At 33.8% G+C, this 20,807-nt stretch overlaps 2 protein-coding genes across 3 annotated transcripts; one reads left to right on the top strand and one right to left on the bottom strand.

The window, feature by feature from the left end:
* The first annotated feature begins 1,820 nt into the window (after positions 1-1,820).
* LOC107471867 (protein LNK2) lies at positions 1,821-9,323 on the top strand. Of its 2 annotated transcripts, none has more exons than XM_021132933.2 (8): positions 1,821-2,164; positions 5,079-5,421; positions 5,597-5,723; positions 5,966-6,272; positions 6,563-7,273; positions 7,373-7,530; positions 8,486-8,861; positions 8,960-9,323. In XM_021132933.2, the coding sequence occupies exons 1-7, from the start codon at positions 2,141-2,143 to the stop codon at positions 8,832-8,834; spliced, it is 2,019 nt and encodes a 672-aa protein (XP_020988592.1). In that variant the 5' UTR covers positions 1,821-2,140; the 3' UTR covers positions 8,835-8,861; positions 8,960-9,323. The 2 variants fall into 2 exon arrangements, with proteins under 2 accessions (XP_020988592.1, XP_015946873.1); XM_016091387.3 differs by having other exon boundaries at positions 1,822-2,164; positions 5,594-5,723.
* Positions 9,324-9,531: 208 nt separating this feature from the next.
* LOC107471768 (DNA-directed RNA polymerase V subunit 5C) lies at positions 9,532-13,013 on the bottom strand. Its single transcript, XM_052255493.1, has 4 exons — positions 12,717-13,013; positions 11,002-11,184; positions 9,911-9,982; positions 9,532-9,779 (listed from the first exon to the last, which is right to left on the bottom strand). Exons 1-4 carry the CDS (start codon positions 12,963-12,965, stop codon positions 9,654-9,656), a joined length of 630 nt encoding a protein of 209 aa, XP_052111453.1. The 5' UTR covers positions 12,966-13,013; the 3' UTR covers positions 9,532-9,653.
* Positions 13,014-20,807: the final 7,794 nt, after the last annotated feature.

Raw genomic sequence — 20,807 nt, 5'->3', positions numbered from 1 at the left:
TCTATTCAGAAGTGTAGATTGAAGAAAAAAACGAAGAAGAAGAAGAACGACGGGGCTTATTGTGTTGAATTCAATGCAGATCAATAATGAAGAATGCGAGCAGAGAAGAAGAACACAAACAGAAAAGAAGAAGAAGAATGAAAACGCGAGAAGAGAACAAGGTTTACGTTGAGAAAGGTTTATCACGCAGTAGAAGGTTTACGTTATATACGTTATATGAGGCGCGTGCATAAAAAATGTATAAGGAGGTTGGGAAGGCGCGTCTGTCTGATTAAAGTTACTTAGATAGTTTGGATGAAAAAATTATATGAATGTAGAGCTTTTCCCTTACTATAATTATATGATATTTAAATTGATTTTAAATGAATTTTTTTGTTTAAAATAGTTTACTTTTAAAAGTCAAGACATCTCCAATTTTGATCGATTAGTTTTACAAAAAAATTTACATGTGTTATCATTGTGTAAAGTTGATAATTTAAAATTATTAGATGAGCATCTAATTAAATTTATCAAATCATTTAACAATTATTAGTTATCAATTTCATATAAAAATAATTATATGACGGACTTTTGGCGAACGAGATAGTGCAAGATGGACTAATCCGTTTATAACCCCTAATTACATGTGAGTTTTACCCTAATTTTACAAGTTTTATTTAGATGAATAGTTATTGATAACGGTTGAAAATCTTTAAACTTTATAATCTTACGAGCATTTATGTTAAACAATACCAAAATAAATACATAACGATTTATGTATTATTTTTGCATTGCAATTTTTTTTATATAAATCTCTACAAGTGTGTGTATTGAGTTTAATTTTGATTATTTACTAATATGATAAATAGTTTCATATAGCATTTAACAAGAAGTTTAAATTATTTTTAAAATAATAAATTTAAAAATAATTGATGGGATAACGGATGTGTAAAACTCCTTTGTTCTTAAATATTACGTATAATTATAAATTGTAATATCTCAAGCGATTTACACACTATATATAATCAAAGTTATGTCAAGACCATTTGGTAGTTATATATTTATTTTATTTGATGAATTTAATTTTTATATATTTTCTGATAAAATAATTTTATATATTTATTTAATTACATAATATTACATAAAAAATAGTATCTTTTATATTAATTGTATAAAAAATAATCTAAAAAAATATAATTAGATAATTTTATAAAACACTTTATAATACATTAAAATTAAAGTAAAAACTTACGTATAATTATTTTCATATAAAATTAATGGTTAAAAATTATTAAATCAAAATTAGTCAAATTTATCAAATTATTTAATAATTTTTAAAAGTTAATTTCATACGAACTGCAATTCAATTTAAACTCTTATTTTGTTTAGTTAAAAGAATATCTGGATTTTACCGAAGAAATTCTTACTTTCAAGTTTCAACTTTCAAGTCCCAAAAAGAAGATGAATGTGAATCTCCCCAGGCTGAATTTTCTGACTTGGATAAATATGGCCTTATTGGGCCCACACAGGCCCATATTGAAAGCGACCGGCAAAACGACCACAGCCACGGAAAACGCCCCATGGTGGGGCCCACACAGCTCACGGGTAGCGGACGAAACGACAAGTCTTCGAAACGCGAAACGCAGAATGAAAGAGTGAAAAATATTTAAAAGCAAAGAAGGGAAAACATAACCAATGAGGTGAAAGCATTTGATAGGGCCATTCTTAGCCACTACTTTAGATACGCTCCCATTCACACGTGTTTCTCACGCGGGACCCACGCTCCAATTGTAAGCCATTCAGTCACCTACTCACGTGAGGTCACGTGCACTCGACCCCATCTCATACACAAACACCTTACACCTCTCTCTCTCTTTCTCTCTCTCTCTCTCTGGAAACTGCGTTACTCTTCCTGCAACTTGCAACTGAAATCTGTTTCTGCAGTTCTCTCTCTCTCTCTCTCTCTCTCTCTCTCTCTGAAACCTTGCATGCACTGTTGTGTTTATGGGAGAAGCTTGAAGCGACGCCGTTTCGATTCTGTCGTTGGAGTTGATGGTGTGCGTTTCACTGTAAAATCTTGTGGTGATTCCGGCGATGAGTGAGCTAATTCGCGGCCTAGTCTTTGATTCTGGTTTCGATTTCGTGGATTGCTTTATAAGAGATGTTTGATTGGAACGACGAAGAGGTTAGTCAAATTTTCTCAACCTACTTTCTTTGTTATTTAACTTTTACTTTTGAATTTTTTAGCTGAAATTCTGAACATAGTCAATTATCCAGATTTTGTTCCTTTTTTTTTGTTTTTCTTTTTTTAATTAATGGAGATGTGTTGGTGTTGTAAGAACTGCTTAGATTCTTGCTGTTGTTGCAATGAATTTGATTATTTTCTGTGTGATTTAAGCATGGAGTAAAAGGATTGAGGTGAAGGTGTTGTTTTATTACTTCGGAGTTTTTTTATTTTTTGTCTTTTTGTGTTTGTTCCTTTTGTTGTTAGTTGTTGTTGTTGTGTCTTTGGAGATTCATCTATGAGCTAGAAGGGAAAGTAAGGCTTACATGATTTGTTTGAATGTTCTTAGAATTCTTCATGCTTATTGAAGCATGGCAAAGTACAAAAAATTTAAAGGGGAAAACAATGAGAGACGGGATATCCTTAATTTGAATCTGGTTACTCTCCTATAGGAATGTATTTGAAAGAGTTCCTCGAGGTGAAAAAAACATGTTCACTTGGATATGCTGCATTTTCCCATCAGTTCCTTGTTTGAGTACAGAATTTCTCCGATGTAAAATGTAAGAGATGGGAATAAGTTAACTTTGTAGCAAGATGAGTGAAAATTCTTTGAGGGGCTGGAATTCCAGGACATGCAGAAATAGGATTTGAAGCAGAACTTAAGAAACTGATGTTGCATGCGAAGAAACTTTGAACAGAGGTTAGGACTGATTCAAGGTTTGTCCTATTGTTAATGGCATAGGTTTCTTGCAAAGTGGAAGAAGAGATGGAAGAAGAGGATATCAAAGTACTAAAACTAAGCTGTCACCATTAAAGGACAATGCCATTCAAAATTGTTTCTTGCACCGTGAATTGAGTAAAGGGCCTTATGGTAAATTTCTGGGACTTGACCACAATATGGAAGCTGTAAGGAGCGATGAAGATGGTCAATATTGAAGTGCTAAAGAGATGGAAGGTTAACAGAATTACCAGGCCTGTTTCCTAAAAAAGATAAGAAAAGTCAATACTATCTGTGTGATGATGTGCTGATTTCTTCTCCAACGATTTTGCCAGTGACTGCTTTCTGATTCATTGTCTTCTGTGATTTCATATATATAATCAAGATGGTGACAATGTAAGCATGAAACGTAGCACCCTCAACACAAAAATTACAGGAAGAGAATTATGATAGATGTAATTCACCAAATCAAGTATACACCCAAAATCACTGTATGAAGTCTGAAGTAATCAGTGATGGAAATAAAACAGTAACACTGATACAAGCAGTATAGAAGAAAAGGGCAAATACCGTTACTAAACTATCCTTGATCCATCAAATTCAGAGGCCAGAGCCCCACCTACATTGGCGAAAAATTTGGAGGCAAGTGTAAAGAATGGAGAAAGAAGATAGAATTTCCAGAAAATGGAAATATTGATTGAGAGTCATATCAGTCTGAGAGATTTCCATAGCAAATCTCTCTCATATACTCTTATATCTAGATTAGTTATTTTAGCTCTATGCACTTTGCTTTGCCGTGCTCCACTATTTCTGGATCAATTTCCCTGTGATCTTGCTTACCAGCTTCTTGTAACACCTTTTCATTTTCCTTATTGATTGCAAGTACACTTTTCCCTCAGGTCATATAAAGAGTGGAATTGATTATTTTATCACACAGATAACAGAGAAGCAATATCAACTATCAAGTAGCTCATATCTACATCTGGTTTCAATGTTATTGGACATGTTTATCATTTAACTTATGGCAAGTGGCTGTACGTTTGGCTGTTCAGATTCCCTTAGCTGGTCTTGAAATTGCAGATTTACTTTCAAATAACGCCATTGTGCCATGTCATGTGTCATATCTGAAGTAAGCCCATTATGATCATATCTCTCTCGAGTCTTGACCACCTCATGCAAAGTTTTCTTAGGTCTCTCTGCCCCTAATCTACCGTCCTTACTAGTTACTAGATGCTCTACTGGTCTTTTCTCCACAAATCGCATATATTCTTGATTTTGACAAGTGAATTTACAAATACTTTAATATAAGAATGATTGTCATTATTCAATATATTTAAATAAATACCCGCAAAAATCAAATGCTATGTGTATTTCTTGAAATAACTATGTCGTTATGTTATGGAAAACTGTATATTATTTCTTTCATAATGATTTTGTATAGCGGATGTACATTCTAGGATAGTTGGCAATTATTGTCTAGTGATTGGTAATTCATGTCTCATACTAATGCCTCTAAATTAAAGTATTAATACAGATAATGAACCTATCCTAATAGGTGCTAGCATATCCCAACAGTCTCTTCAAGTCAGTGATACTGAATAGATATCTGTCATTTCTAATTTGTAAGTTCTTGAAAATGCAATGGCTATCGTTGTGCTATCAAACTTTTCTTTATCGAAATGCAAGTCATATTTCAGGCTGGGTAGGATTATAAATGTTGAATCTGTAGGAATATAAAAGAAGAGGAAGATAGTAACAATGTCATAGAAGTTTACTTAGGATTGATTTTATCAACACTATATATTGCCATACAGATGTATCCTTCCAAAGTGTTTTATGTTGTCACAACCTTTAGGTGTTCCTTGGCTTTCATAATGTTATAAATAAACAAATATATAACAATATTATTAGTTTTTAAATTTACCATTATTATATGATTTACTTTTTTGTTTAGATAAGGGTTTTCTTCTTATTATTATAATCGAGGTTAGCGTTCCTTTGGAGGAATCCTTATCCTCCTCTCCTTTTGTAATTCTTTATTGCTCTATTATATTCAATTGCAGCTTCAAACAGTGATCTTTTACATTACAAAATGGATACCAAGTTGCTGTAAAATTTACTCGTGTTTATGAATGTTTTATACTGGATTGTTTTCAGCTTGCTAACATAATATGGGGTGAAGCTGGTGAGAATGATGATCATATTGTGCCCTATCCAGAGGGAAATGAAGATCTTAGCAACAAGAAAGAATGGAATCAAGAAGCTGGGACAAAGTTGAATGAGCAGAAGAAACCTGAGGATAAAACAAATTTTCATGAAAGAAAGATAGGAAGCAGTTCCAACCATGATACTGGTGGAGGACTATCTGGCTCAGGCTATGGAAAAGACTCATGGCCCGACCTGTCTTTATCCACTGTAGATAAAATTGATCAGGGCTCTCTGGGTACTGAAGTATCTAAAAATTTAAGTGAACTAGGCAAATTCAGTTCCTCGAGAGGTGGTAAAATTGCTAATTCTTCTGGAATTATGTGTATATAGTAAGCACATCCATGTTTAGATGTGTTTGCTGATGTATTTTGCGTTTGTGTTCCAGAATCATTTATGGAAATGATAAACATGCATGATGTGTAATCCTGCATATTGCCATTCCTAATTGTGTACTTGTTTGGCAGAAGAGACTACACAGCTTGATAAGGATGCAGAAGTTTTCCAAAATGCTAATGAAGGTAAAGAGCAAGGTGACTTTGTGGATTATGGCTGGGCTAACATAGGCAGTTTTGATGACCTTGATCGAATTTTCAGGTAAAGTAGATATTTGAACTGTTTTATATGGGATACATACATTTACGATGTATTGTCATGCATGTGATCGGTAACATGGGAAGGAAGTTCAAGAGTGACTGGTTGACTGCTTATTTGAAAATGTGCATCTATCTGCATAGATATGTGCATTTTAGTCCCCTTGGCTTTCAGAATGTGTGATCTTTGTTATTTTAGATTGGCATCTATCTGACTGAATATTCTCACAAGTGATGATTTTGCAGCAATGATGACCCTATATTTGGCAATGTAACTCTTGATAATTCTGATGAGCTTTGGTCCTCTAAAGATGTGAATAACAGTCCAGCACCCATACCAGTAGATGCACTAAGTCCAGCTGGATCTTTAAGGAACAGATCTGAGCCTTTGGAAATTAAAGAAGAACATGCTCATTGCAATGATCAAACATTTTCTCTCAGTTATGGGAAGGTTGGTGGTGCTGCATCTAAGGATATACAAAATTCTTGTGCAACTACAGTTGATGTGGGATCTGCTGGAGGTGGATGTAAGCCATCGGGAAAGGATCAGCAGGTATGTGTAGTTGAATTAAAATAATTTCCTGTTTATTTTGTCTCTCATATGATAATGTCAGTGATTATTCACTACCATGCCTCCAAGCCACCTGTGATAATGTGCCGCTTCCGTCTTCAGCCATTGGCAGCATCGTTTTCCTAACGTGTATCTCGTTTGATAAGATCTTCAATTTCTTTTCATACACAGCTGAATAATCTCAACATTATCATGTGCAACAACTACATTTTACTGTTTCCTTCTCCTACCCGACAAAGTATTTGATCTTTGTCCAATTTATACATGTGCAGCCCCTGAAGCAGAAAAATTCGTTGAAAGCTCGGAAAAGCTCACAGGTGAAACAAGAGGGGAAAGCATTGCATGGCCCTTATGGTAACTGGTCGTCTTCAGGAGGGATGGCAAGACAATTTGAGAATCAGTTGGCACCTTCTGTCATGCAACCTTCTCCCTCTTCAATTCTTGGTCAACAGAAGCATCTTCAAGGACCTCAAACACTATACCAGAACATGATGAATCCATATGTTGCATCACCTGTGTACGGGAACCTTACTAATACATATGCTGGTATGCCAATGCTATCACAGACCCAACCAGGAGACCCTAGATGTCAGCCTGTTCTTTCTGGGTATGAAGTGTCTCCTGGTATAATGAATCCTGTGAAGAAGTCTGTGGACTCGGTCAAGCCTCAAACCATGACCCCTCAGGAGAAAATTGAAAAGTTGAGGAGGCGACAGCAAATGCAGGCAATGCTTGCTATTCAGAAACAAAGACAACAGTTGGGTCATCAAGTTCCTAGCACTAATAAATCCATCACTCAAAAGTCTCCCATGGAAAACCAAAGTACTCTCAGTGATGGAACCGATTTAGAAAATGAAGATTTAACTCTGCCTTCTCTTGATCCCCCGATTGAACAAGATGATTCTAATACAGTCTCTGCAGCAGTTGATAATGATTTTGTTGAAGATGCCATACTGTACAAGCTTCAGGATATAATATCTAAGGTTTGTTAAGCTATTGGCTAATAGTATATTCATTATAATATGATTATTTGTGTACTAATTCAGACATTGCCACAATCCCGAGGCAAACTTTTTCTACAGTTAGACATCCAAATAAGACTCTGCATCAGAGACAGCTTGTTCCGTTTGGCACAGAGTGCAATTCAAAGGCATTATGCCAGTGATACTAGCAGTACTAACAAAAGTAGCAGAGAAGAACTTGAAGTCATTGCAAGAGAAGAAAAAAACACCCAAAACAGGTCAGGAAAGCTTTTGCAATTCTCAGCTACTTTAATAGCCATGACTTGTTAAAAACTTATTGCAGTTGCTGTATGCATTTGTGAAATATTTGGTGCTTGTGTACAAGTTTGTGTGTGTGTGATTTTTCATCACTGGAAACAAATTCACACAGAAGTAGAAATTTGTCATGGTTAAATTTGTCTTCTGGCATGATTTTATGAGTAAATGTCAGTCATCATCATCATCATCATCATAATAATAATATTAATAAGGGATTATTTAGGTGTTGGGGTTTTGGAGGAAAGGGAAAGAAAAGGAAAGACTTGTTGTGTTAGATTTATTTTTACACTACAAACCCCTCCTTCCTCTTCCCTCCCCCCAAAATCCTAACTTGTAAACAATTCCTTAGCATAAGCATTCTTCACACGTGAAACTTGTGCTAAATTCTGAAATGGAATTGGTTACAGCAATGTGAGCATATGCCGCTGAACTGTAATTCAGTTATGCATGATTATTCGATTATTATAATTTGAATATCCATAACCATTTGCAAAATCATATATCCTTCTGTTCAAAAGAAAGACGCTAATCCCTTGGAAATTCGGGAATTGATTAACAAATCATAACAAGTGGACTATGGGTAGTGAGACCCACTACTTCCACTTAAGCCAAAGCTTCAAAAAATGATTAACTGACACCAGATCAGGTTGCCAAGAGTAAATAGGTGATCTATAGCTCACTGAACAGACAGGAATTTTGTTGATTAACTTAACACCTGCTTGTAACTTGATAGAGCTAAGAGCTAATGTTACTAGTTATGCGTATTAGAAAAAGTGTATGCTCAATGAAAACTATAAGCATGTTCATCTTGTGGAAAAATACATATTAATCTATATATTTAGTTATGGATATCACTTGCTTTCCCTTGTAAGATGCTAACATGTGATGTGTGCATGAACCACAATGATCTTACAGATATACCAGGGTCCCTGATGTTGAAACACAGACGAATCCTATTGATCGAACTGTGGCTCATCTTCTCTTTCATAGTCCTCCGGACTTAGCTGCAAACTATTCGGATAAACTGGACTCGCCGATGTCTTCGAAGGTTCATTTTGAAAGCAAAGCAGCTAACATGGTGAATTTTCCTGTGACTAGCTTGCCAGACGAGGACTTGAAAAGTAATCAACAAATGCCTCACCCGGAGTTCAAGAATTCTTGGTCATTATTTGAGGCTCAGTCTATGGATCAAATAAAAAACAGTCCTTGCTTGGACACTTCCGAGAATGCATCAAACACGCAGGAGCTCGAAGCCTCTCAGTGAAAAAAGCCATTCCCAATAAATCTGAGGGTAATTCCTTCCTTATTACTTCCATGCTTCATTGCTAGACTCCATTTTAAATATATATATGGATATACTGTAATGCAAATGTTTTCTTCTGTTGTCAGCTATCCAGATCATAATCCCACCCTAGCAGAATCCTGAGCACCTGTTTCGTGCATGCTTGTCGCCGATAATATTTATGTTTCTTATGTACTGAAAACATTGCGCTATGTATCTCAGTATCTGACCATACTCTCAAGGTCGACGTCTACTAAGACGTTATTAGATCATGACTGCATCAAAAATGTGTGTAGCCAAGCCACACTTAGACATAGAATTCTTACAGTCTTGGCGTGACTTACTTTAGACCAGACTTTAAAGTTGGTTTGGGGTGTCCATACTTGCAATACTTGCCCCTTATCATCATGCCGAGTGTGACTTGTGATTTTTGATTTGGTTTTATGTATGTTCTTGGTTTCAGCTTTTCAACCATTGTGTCTAGAATCCATAATTTTCTTCTTCACTCTGGTTTGAATTTTTCAGTCATCGCAAAAAAATTGGTATCTCTTCCATTTTTGCCTTTATCTTCTCCTTGTCTGATCTTCTGTCTGTACTAGAATTTTTTCTTCCACCAAAATTCTGCCTTCGTCCATAGCTCATCAAACACACTATTCTCGTTCTATTCTTATTATACAAATGATGACGATATTTTAAAAAATGCTCTATAACAAATTTTGCGTGCCTGTATATTTAGGTGACATGCAATACTATTTAACAATGAACTTAGTTTTGCATTGCATTTGTGATTTTAATTTTGCATCACACCACACAGCGATAAGTGACAAGAGAATGAATGAGGCCACCAGTGTGAGTGATCTTCACAACTTGTCCTTTCTCCCATCCATGATAGCGAGCAATGGCTTCAGTTTTTAGCATGAGTGGCAGCTGAAAAAGAAGGCCAAAAATAGTGAATAACTAATTCATAATTCTGATCCAAATAGTATGTTTGCCTTTATTGTTCAAGCAAAGTGACATTATTATTAAATTGCATGAGCATAGTAAGAATGATACATTACCTGCTTCTCTTCCAAGTTGTGTTTCATGAGCAGTGCTTGCTTCTCATCAGCTGTCAATACCTCATACTTTGGCTGCAGCACATGCTTTGCCATATTGACCAGCAAGTCAGTTATCTAAGCGCATGCGTGCACACACACGAAAAAAAAAGGGTATTATCATTTGTCGATGTTTATGTAAATGCAAAAATGAGAATGAAAACTTGCCATATCAACATTAAGACTATTTTAAATTGATATATAGTTTTATAACTAATGTATGAGAAATTACCATAATCAGTTCCTAAGGATTTTAAAACGGATATTTTATTTCTCAAGAAAAATTAACACACAAAAACATCTCCAAGAAAATTATGAGTTTCTGATACTAATAAGCCCATTTCTCAGAGAAGGGAAATTCAAGAAATATTGATGCCCCACAAGCCAAATACAGGAAATTGGAAGCTGATAATTCATGCAAATGCATTTTTATGTTCTTATGCAAAGTTAGTCTCAACTTTTCCTATCTGTGAAATCTTTCCTATCATCGCTTTTATGAAACTCTGTTGATGACATTAAAATGTCCACATTTGCTGAAACCAAAAATACCCTTCTATATACAATCTTTTAAGACAATCTCTTGTGACTTTTTTTATTTCCTCAACCACCAAAGGCACGAAGTGCCTGTAACTGTTAGTATACATAATGAAGCTGGTAATGCTATGTGTACACCAAAATCAGTCACCAGTATAAAATATATGCTCGAATATAAATATATTATGAAAATAAATTAAACCACACATGTATTTATACACAAATATATTGGTGACTGATTTTAGTGTACAAATAGCATTTCTTCTAATGAAGCTTACTAACATATCTATCAAGAAGGTAAAAACATCACCAAAAAGCAAGAACTAAATATGCATTAGTATAGAGAAAAAAAAAAAAATCATCATATCAAACAAGTGTATGCTAAAATGGCTAGGCCCTCATGCATGCTTGAGCAACCTCACGTTCAGGTCTCATGGATATTGAAAATATTATGCAGAAGAACACTAGAAAAAACTAAATGGATAAAAAGAAAGAAGTAGGCATTCATGAGGGTAAATTACCTCAAAAATCTCAACTTTAGATGGATAACTTTCCATCAGTTCCCTTTTTGCATACGAGGTCATTTTGCTTTGCACGATAACTAGCAGTCCATTCAATTTTCCTTTATCTGGAATCTGGTCATGTATACTCTTTAGAGTTTGTTTTTTAATAATATCAACGGGTCCCATAAAGACAACCAGTACCTGCACAGCAAAACCATCCTCACTCTTAAGCATCTTTTTTTGTTTTTCCCTTCTTTGTGTGTGTGAGAGTGGTGTGGGGCTTGCTCTTCCTTGGTCATAGAAAATGTTAAAAACATAAAAAAAAAAAGGTAAAATGCACATTAACTTCTTCAAAACTATTAGATAACTTCCCTTGTTTGATTAAATTATTATTTAATAATTTTATATTATTAATTTTGTACGAAAATAACTTCACGTGAGCAATCACCGTTAACTTATTAGATATATAATCTAAGTTGTCAATGACATTTTTCACTTAATATTTGTTGAGGTTGAGGACCCTAATTCAGTTTATGATTTTTGCTTCATCGATCTCCTATCAAGATCTTCGAATATACAAATTATTTAGCACAATTTAAAATATAATAATTAAGGGTTGTTCTTATAAATGAACAAAAAAATATCTTCCTTTGGATATATACAACAGTTTTCTAATTTCTGTTTTATGTTATTTCATATCTAGATATCAAAAATGTTATTTTTCACACCTAACTTGGTGTCCAATTAGATATCTATATAAAAAAGCAATAAATCCAATAATAAATATATATATGTTCATAAGATTTTTCAGGTGTGTAAATAACATTATCCTAGTGTTGATAAAATGTTAAAACCTCTAAATTTTGACAGCAAATATGGTAACTTCAATTATATGCATATGAACCCTTCATTGGATTTGCTACTCATTGATACTTTTTTATTTGTAAGCAATCAAGAAAAAAAAAATCGCAAAAAAAATCAAACATAAACATTAATCAATAATGAATATATAAAACACCAATAACAAGCACATCAACTAAATCTTAACAGATGAATGTATTATTTATAAAAGTGGATACATTATAGAAAATACTAAATAAAATTATTTTTTATTTGCTAATAATTCGATGCTTAACAAAATAGGACAAAATTTAATAAATAAACCTAAAGAAGAGCCAAAGTTTGATTCTTCTGGCTACTATTTTTTATTAATAAAAGATTAAATACTAAAAATTCTATCCATAAAAAATACATGTTAATTTAATAGGCCTTTCATAAAAAATTAATATCTAAACCATTCGGATATTTAGAAATGATTTTTAGGCTTTTGGTAAGTTTATGTAAATAAATATTACCATGAAACTTTTCTTATAAATTGCCTATCCCAAAATTTGTAGCAAAACTTTAAAACCTAATCAATTATTGATGGAAAAAAATAGATTGAAAATGAAATGAAAAAAAAAAAAGACGTTTCTGAAATCAAATAGCTTAGTTTCTTTTCTTCTCCCACCTCAAATGAAAAACCCTTTGTAACGTACCATTTTGAGCGCAGTTTCATAATAAACTTCAAAAAACAAAAATAAAGGAAGCATCTTTCTATTTCTTGCTACACAATACAAAAGACAGAGAATGTAAGAAAGAAATTCAAATTCAGATCAGAACTAAGCAAGTGAAACGTCACGAGAAGTCGTACGTATATTCGTATGCGTATACGTAGGGGTTTAGGTACGTACCATTTTGGAGGGATCAGAGCGAAGTGAGACGGAGATACGGAGGGTTTCGGCGTTGGGAATTCGGCCATAGAGCGAGCGGAACTCGGCAAGGGAGCGAGTCAACTCGGAGTCCGGCACGTCGTAGCCGCGGTCGCGGAGCATCTCCAGGACTGTCCGGCGGGCGTGGAAGTAACGGGAGCTCTCCACGGTTCCGTTGTCGGAGAAGGCCGTAAGGCATTCACCGGCGGTGGTGTTGGCGTTGGTTGCCATGACGGAGAGTGAGAGTAGTGAGTAGTGAGCTGAGGTGAGTGTAGTGTATGTGTGTCATGCACTTCTCGTTTTCATGGATACGCCGTTTCAACTGATTTATATATTAAACAGAATTCATAAAATTACAAAAATGTTATTTCGCTGAAATTTGCCCGATTTTTAATTTGAATATGGAAGTAACGGTAGTGTTGAACTCGGATATGGAAAATAAAGGTGTTTTATAGTCATGTGGTATTAATGGAATAACTTGGAGAGTTTGAGTTGCTTTAGATATTTCATTTCATGAAAAAAATTGACAACAACAAACAATTCGGAGGGTCCGTTTTCTAACTTCTGAAATTCATATCTGTCCAACCACAAGTCGGTCAAATTTTAAAATCAAACAATTCGTATGGTCCGATTTATGTACTCTGAATTTTTTTCAATTTTTTAACACAAATCGGATCCTCCGATTTGTTTACTCTGAATTTTTTTCCACTTTTTAAACACAAATCGGAGGATCTGATTTGTATACTCTCACAATTTAAAAAAACACCAAAAATTATCATGTTAAAGTATATTACTCATCTTACTTCCATATTCAAATTTTTTAGCTAAATTAGCCCCTATGTGTTAATATATAAAAATATGCATAAATAATGTGAATAATATGAATAATGAAAAATATAAATATTATAATAATAAAAAAGAAAAATATAGATAGAAAATACTAAATAATATGAATAATGAATATATTGGATGTTCAATTTATTAGGTGTGTGGATATCCTAATATTAAAATTTAAATGAATAATTTAAGAGTATAGTATATTTTTATTTTATTAAGCCAATTTTATAATTTATTATTCATATTGTTTACAAAACTATTATATACCTAACAAAATCCTAATAAAAAATTACACATTATAAAAGTTGAATGTGCAATCATATATAACAAAAAAAAAAGAGAAAAAAAGCATAACTAATTCTGATACAAAATATGTACTAGCTAATATTTATGTCTGTTATACTAACTACCTCCTTATTAACAATTTTAAGTATCATCTATTAGTGTTACATAGTATCCACTATCACCGACCATCTTTATATAATTCATGCTAGAGGCTACTATCTATCACTTGCTACCTTCATATATCATCGTTAGTAATACTCATATATTAATTAATAGTCTTTCATAAATTAAAAGTGTATAAATTAAACATTCCTAACTTATTACATATTTTTTCAAAAAAATTTAGTAGAACTGTAGAAGTGCCTTTATAAGAACATCAATAAATTATTTTCTTGATAGAATTAGCATGAGATTTAAGGAATTATTTTAATTTTTTTTTTTAATTTGTGGTAATCAATCTTAATGTATTTCATCTTTTTATAAAATATTAGGTTAGTCGTAATATTTCTAACAGATTAGTTGTCATAAAATAATATTATAGGACCTGATAACTTGATTTTGAAATTATTCAAGATATACATAAGTCAAATTCCTTTATAAGTTGCAAAAATCATTACTTGATACTCTTTGTCTCTAAAGATGATCGAGTAACTATTTATTGATTTTTACTTTCTCATAACACCAAAAATCTTTTAAGAAAAAAAAAATATCTGAACATTGATTTTTGATATCAACCTTTCAATGAGTTCTTCTATATGGCTTAACATCATTCAATAATATTTTTGATGACTTTGAGAGATGAATTGAATAATTCATAGGTATGCTTGCTGATTTTGAATCTAATCAACCATACTCTTTTAGCAGATTAAGAATATACTTCCTTTGATATAAAGCTATTCCTCTTTTACTCCTTGCAACTTTCATGTCCAAGAAGAATTTTAGTTCGCCTAAATTATTGATTTTGAACAAATTGTCAAATTTCATCTTCACTTGTTTGATCTCTTCTGCATCATCCCTGTTAGAACCAAATTATCGACATAAACAAGAATAGAAGTGAAATTTGTTGGAGAAGATTTAGTGAAAGAAGAATAGTCTGCCTTTGCTGGTGAGTAACCAGAAGCAATTAAGACATAGCATAACTTAGAGTTTAACTGACGACTTACTTGCTTATGACCATATAAGGATTGTTCCAACTTGCAAACCATTTTTGACTGCGCATTTAAACTAAGGAACAACTTCATATAGACTTCTTCAGGTAGATCACCATGAAGAAAGACAGTGATCACATCTAATTAATAAATAAACCGGTTCTTACTAGCTATAATTGCTAAGAGAATACAAAAGATAGTCGTTTTGATTACAGGATTAAAGGTATCAAAATAGTCATACCCTTGTATTTGAGTGAGGCGCTTAGCTACAAGCCTTGCTTTGTGTCTCTTTATTGTTCCATCCGAGTTATATTTGATTTTAAATACCCATTTATATCTGATTGCATGTTTTTTTTTTGTAAAGTAGTAAATTTTTAGATCTTACTTTTTTTTAATGCTTCAAGCTTAACTTTAATTGCTTTCTGTCAATAATCACTCAGAATAGCTTACTCATAGCTCATTGGTTATGGATTTGTAAAAATTTTAATGGAAAAGACTATGTGATTGTAATAGAGAACTGTAATTCAAATAATTAAAAATTAATTAAAAATCGGATATTGTTTTGTGATTGAAGATTGAACTATGCTATCAGAGACGGCAGTTTGTATACATTTATAATATGATAGGAGTAGTATGTGATGTTGGTACTGCTGGTAAATTTAGAAAGATGGATAAAATTGGCTGTGGTTAAATATCAATTGTATTTGAAGAAGTGTTTGGCAATATATATTGAATGAAAAATAAATCTAAAGTATGAAAAGATATATGCTACTATCAAAGATATCTATCAGATCATGATTATGTAATTTAGTTTTAGTGTTTTGATTGAAATTAAAAATATGTTTAAATTGATGAGAAACTTGATAATTCTTATATGGAAAAGAATTTTCATAAAAAAATTATATTTATAAATATGACAAATTGTTATTAATATCCATCAAAATATATTCTTTTGTTCTTGTCTTAAAGCCAAAGAAAATATATATATTTTTTTATCCAATTTTTTTCCATTTGTAATTAGAGTTCAAGCAAATATAAGACATCCAAAAATTATGAAGTGTTGAATGTTTGACATTTTACTAAATATGTAGAACATGTGCTTCAGCATATTTCTAAAAAATTTTAGAAAAATGAGCTTTAATAATGAGTGCTTTATCAATATTTAAAATATCTTGATATTTTTATTCTATAACTTTATTTTTATTGATGTATCTCAATACATGAAATCTAATGAATTATTCCCTATTTTTTCATAAAAAGAACTCATGATAAATTCAATCCCATTATCAATCATGATGTTTTTTATTTTTATTTAAAATTTGGTTTCAATCCTGTCGAGAAAATACTCAATTTGGTCCCTGAAGTTACACTCGAGCCTCAATTTAGTCCTTGACATTTCAATTGCCTCTATTTAGTCCCTAAACTTTATAAATTTTAATCAATTTAGTCCCTGCGGTGGTTTCTGCCACAGAGTCATTACCGGAGAGATGATGTGTACAACGGACTGCCACACTGGACGTCTAACGGATATATTACGTGGCATTTGAAACTTTTGCATCAATTTAGTCCCCATGAACTATTTAAATCCCTAATCCCCAAATCCATTTGAAGTCCCTTAACTTCTTCGTCGATTCTTACTCCTCTTTTGGGGGACGTTTTTATGAAGTCTATGATAGGTAGCAGCAGTAAATCCGTTGGGAGTTCCAGCAATCAACGCTCTAATGGAGGTTGGAGAACCACTTGAAGCAGAGAAGAACTATTTTCAGAGTGGTGTGGGTGTGGGTTTAGACCCGTTCTGAGATGGTCAGGAACAGATGCAAATCCAGGAAGACCCTTTTTTGGGTGTCCAAACTACAATGTAAGTGCAAGATTATTCTTAACTTTTTTCTAACGCTTGTAGTGTCTGATTCTTTCTCCATCTCCGCTGAATCTGTTTGCAGAGTGTTGGCAAGAGGTGGTGTGGGTTGTTTGTTTGGGCTAATGAATTCTATAAAGAAGGAGAATCAAGAGGCAGAGTAGTACCAAAAAATGAAAATGATGAAGAATGGAGGATGAACTTTGCTTGGAAGATTGGAAGTTTGGAATCTGATGTTAGGGCTTTGAAATTGGGAGGGGCTTTATTGGTTTTAATAAATTTGCTTGTAGTTGCTATGTTATTATGGAAATGGTGAAGATTGGCCTTATGTTTTTTGATAAATAGCCAAATTTTGATGGTTTTGATTCAGATTGCAGGAATATTTTGAAGAAAAATTAACGTATATTGTTATATGTATTGTTGTATCTGTTTTTATTTTAAGTCTCAATGAATAAAAATTGTACCTGTGTTAATATCAATCAAACAACACAAAATAAAATATAACAATGTCAGATAAGAAATATCATCCAAATTCTTTATAATTCATTAATAAAACATCCACATCGATACTGAATTCTAACATAACTAAAATATTTAGTGTGATGCAACACACAAACAAAACAAAGTAAATTATCCAAAAGGAACCATTCCAAGTATAACTAACCAGAAGTCATCATTATAAAGTTATCCAAACTTAGAGAAACAAGATAACTAATCCAAAAGGTAACTAATCCAAAAGTATAATCCCCTATTACATATAAAGCTCCCAAAGACAGAATGATCAACAATTCAATTCTTTTTTCTTGGAGGTTTGAATCCGGGAGTAGGGACAAATTTCATGAAACTAGCTAGTCGTGTGGCTGTCCTTGAAGATGCACCTTGCATTGGATCAACTGGTACATTGGTTGCTGGTGGAGTACTAGATGGTTGGGACACCATTCTTTTGGTTGTAAGCTTTGGGGGCCTTGCATTATGTTGCACTAAACTAGTCTCCATCTATAAAAAAGTGTGAAGTTAGTGAAATTTGAACAAAAAATAAATTTGCATAGTGATTAAAGTTAATGTATAATTTAAAATATACCATTACCTGTAGAGAATCTTCATTTTGAGACATAATTGGTTGACTCATGCCAAGTTCAACCTCAGCCTGGCCTTCATTCTGAATTTTTTGATGTGCACCAACTTGAGATGGTACAGCAGCAGGTGGAATAGCATGAGTAGGGTTCACAACTGGAGTAGTAATGGTATGAACAGCAGGGTTGGAATTACCACTTTTAGCAGCAGCAGCCGCAGCTGCTATAGCAGTTCTTCAGCTTTTCTTTTTGGGCAGTTTCTCTTGGTGTGGGCTTTTTCCCCAGAATAGCGACAAGAACCTTTTTTATAAGACCTCTTCATCTTGGTCTTTTGCTTGTTGCTTCCATCAGGGTCCTCGTTAGCATCCTTTCTACGTTTTTTCTTGGGTGCTCCTGGCATCTTTTTGAATTTCGGAGCTTGTGGTCTATTGTATGGAGACTTCTCCCACATTGCTTGGCCAGTAATAGGATTTAAATGGAATGCATATGTGTCATTATATGCATCCATTGTCAACCACTTGTGGCAAAATTCATCAGGACGTTTTCCGGCCCTAGCCAACGCAGCACAAGCATGGACACAAGGCATCCCTGCAAACACAATTACAGTAGATACAACCAACAATAATTAAATATATTTGTAACAGAAAACCAAAACATAGTATCATATAAGATGAATTTTGATCATGTAATAAAAAAGAATTCATTAACTACCACTTAGTTGCCAAAAACCACAAGAACATAGCCTCTCTCCCAAATCAACTACCATATTGGTTGGGTGGCCAATGATTCCAACTCTTTGATTCCTTCCTTATCTTCTCCAACCTACTACGCTGTATTGGGGTAAAATTCCAATATAGCTCCTAAGTTTCACCTTATTCCTAGCAATTGTCCTCGTAGCATACATTCTAACTTCTTCCAATAGTGTGATGATGGGTTTAGCTCTGGCCTCCTTAATTTGTGAGTTAAAAACCTCACAGGCATTGTTACAAATATTGTCCATCTTGGATACATTACTGAAAAAAGCTCTACTCCATGCATTCTTTGGCCACTTGCTCAAGTATGACCATGCCTCTTCATTGAGCCTCTTAATTCTTCTCATTCCCTCAATCCACCCTTCTTGTGTTGTTGACCTTGCACATTCCCACAATAATCCTCTAAGTTCATTGTCCTTCCATTGCTTGTTAAAGTTTTTCCACAGATGCCATACACAAAATCTGTGATGGGCATTTGGAATGACTTCCCGAAGTGCTGGAATCAGCCCCTGTACAAAGTTAAACAAAAAAATCACAAACTGTATTTACTCTCGAGCCTCAAAAAGGTCCCTGAAATAATTTAAGTGAACTCAAACTAGTCCCTGAACTAATTTAAATGAACTCAAAATGGTCCCCTAAAACAACCTAATTCAACCACGACGATAAAATAAAAGTCAATAACAATCAGTTTCGACGTCAGAGAATCAGTAACAAGGCCAATCCAGATCCAAAGTAATACAGTTTATTAATATGTAATTCAATTAGTAAGACATAATATGATTAAACATTACCTTTTGCATGTCAGAAATGAAGGACCACCCAGGTTGGTAATCACCAAGATCTTCAAGTAACAATTCCAAGAACCATTTCCAATTCTCTTTGTTCTCTACGCTCACAATTGCATAGGCTATGACATAAATTTGGTTGTTTGCGTCTTGTCCAATGGCTGATAAGATTTTTCCACCCAAGCGTGTCTTTAAAAAAGCTCCGTCCAATCCTATAAGAGGTCTACACCCAGCCTTAAATCCTCTCTTGCATCCGTCTAAACATATATACATCTTTTCAAAAATAGGAGCTTCATCAGGGTTTGGTTGAGGGATAACTCCAATTTTAATTGTGGACCCAGAGTTGCTCTTAAGAAGAGTCAGACCGTAGTCTCTAACCATATTGTATTGAGCAGCTGCATCTCCATATACTATGTGCCTTGCATCTCCTAAAGCCCTTGTAAGAGAAGATTTATTAAGATCCAAGTCACATTTGCTCTTGAAGTAGGCAAGAGCTTCAGAGTGCTTTAGATTAGGAAACTTCCTTAACTTCTTCACCAGCTTACATGCTAACCATTTTCTATTTGCCAACCTATTTTTGCACTCCCTTGCACATGTATGATCATCATTAAAAGTTTTTATCTGCCAACAAACTCCCTCACTATCCTTTGAGGCATAAACCACCCAGTCACAATCTTTGATCTTGCACAACGCTCTACACCTTTCCTTATCATTCTTCTTGTACCAAATCCTCCTACCTTCCTGGATACAATACTCCCGGACAGCCTCTCTAAATTCCTGCTTTGTGTTAAATTTCATACCAACTTCAAGTCGTAGCTCTCCAAATCTAGCACTTTCATTAAACACAGGAAATACATCATCAGATTCCACCTCAGATAGCTCATCTTCGGAGGCTGGAGGTGTCTTCATTTCCTCTGAATGCCATGAATCTCCTCCATCCAAATCATCATGATATCCATCATGAGCATCATACGCTACGACCATATCATGAGTACCAAATCCACCGAAAAAGTAATTGTCATCCTCACCAGAATCATACTCTCCCACCACTAAACCATCATACTCTAACAAAATCTTTCTCTTCTCTTTACTCAGATGACCCTGTGAAGCATGTTTTGATTTGAATTTCTTTGTTTTAACAGCTGAAATCTTCAATGAATCTTCATCATCACTTGAACTTTTCTCACCTCCAGGCTTATAAAGGCTGTCTTCCACGCTATCATAGCTATCATGGCTGTCTGATGAGGAATCTATTTCTATATGAATTGGCTTTCCTTTAGATGATGATCTTGTTGGAGGCCCTTTGCTTGCTTGCCTTGTCACAGGCCTTCTAACATA

Source organism: Arachis duranensis, chromosome 10 (genome assembly GCF_000817695.3).
Source record: "Arachis duranensis cultivar V14167 chromosome 10, aradu.V14167.gnm2.J7QH, whole genome shotgun sequence".
NCBI classification, from domain to species: Eukaryota; Viridiplantae; Streptophyta; class Magnoliopsida; order Fabales; family Fabaceae; genus Arachis; species Arachis duranensis.
This window is presented reverse-complemented; position numbering and strand designations above follow the sequence as displayed.

Coding starts and splice junctions, on each gene's coding strand:
- LOC107471867 (XM_016091387.3), top strand. CDS start 2,141: ATGTTTGATTGGAACGACGAAGAG. Junction 6,273..6,562: donor CATCGGGAAAGGATCAGCAG/GTATGTGTAGTT, acceptor ATACATGTGCAG/CCCCTGAAGCAGAAAAATTC. Junction 7,274..7,372: donor TTCAGGATATAATATCTAAG/GTTTGTTAAGCT, acceptor CTTTTTCTACAG/TTAGACATCCAAATAAGACT.
- LOC107471768 (XM_052255493.1), bottom strand. CDS start 12,965: ATGGCAACCAACGCCAACACCACCGCCGGTGAATGCCTTACGGCCTTC. Junction 9,983..11,001: donor CTAAAGTTGAGATTTTTGAG/GTAATTTACCCT, acceptor CATGTGCTGCAG/CCAAAGTATGAGGTATTGAC. Junction 9,780..9,910: donor ACAACTTGGAAGAGAAGCAG/GTAATGTATCAT, acceptor CTTCTTTTTCAG/CTGCCACTCATGCTAAAAAC.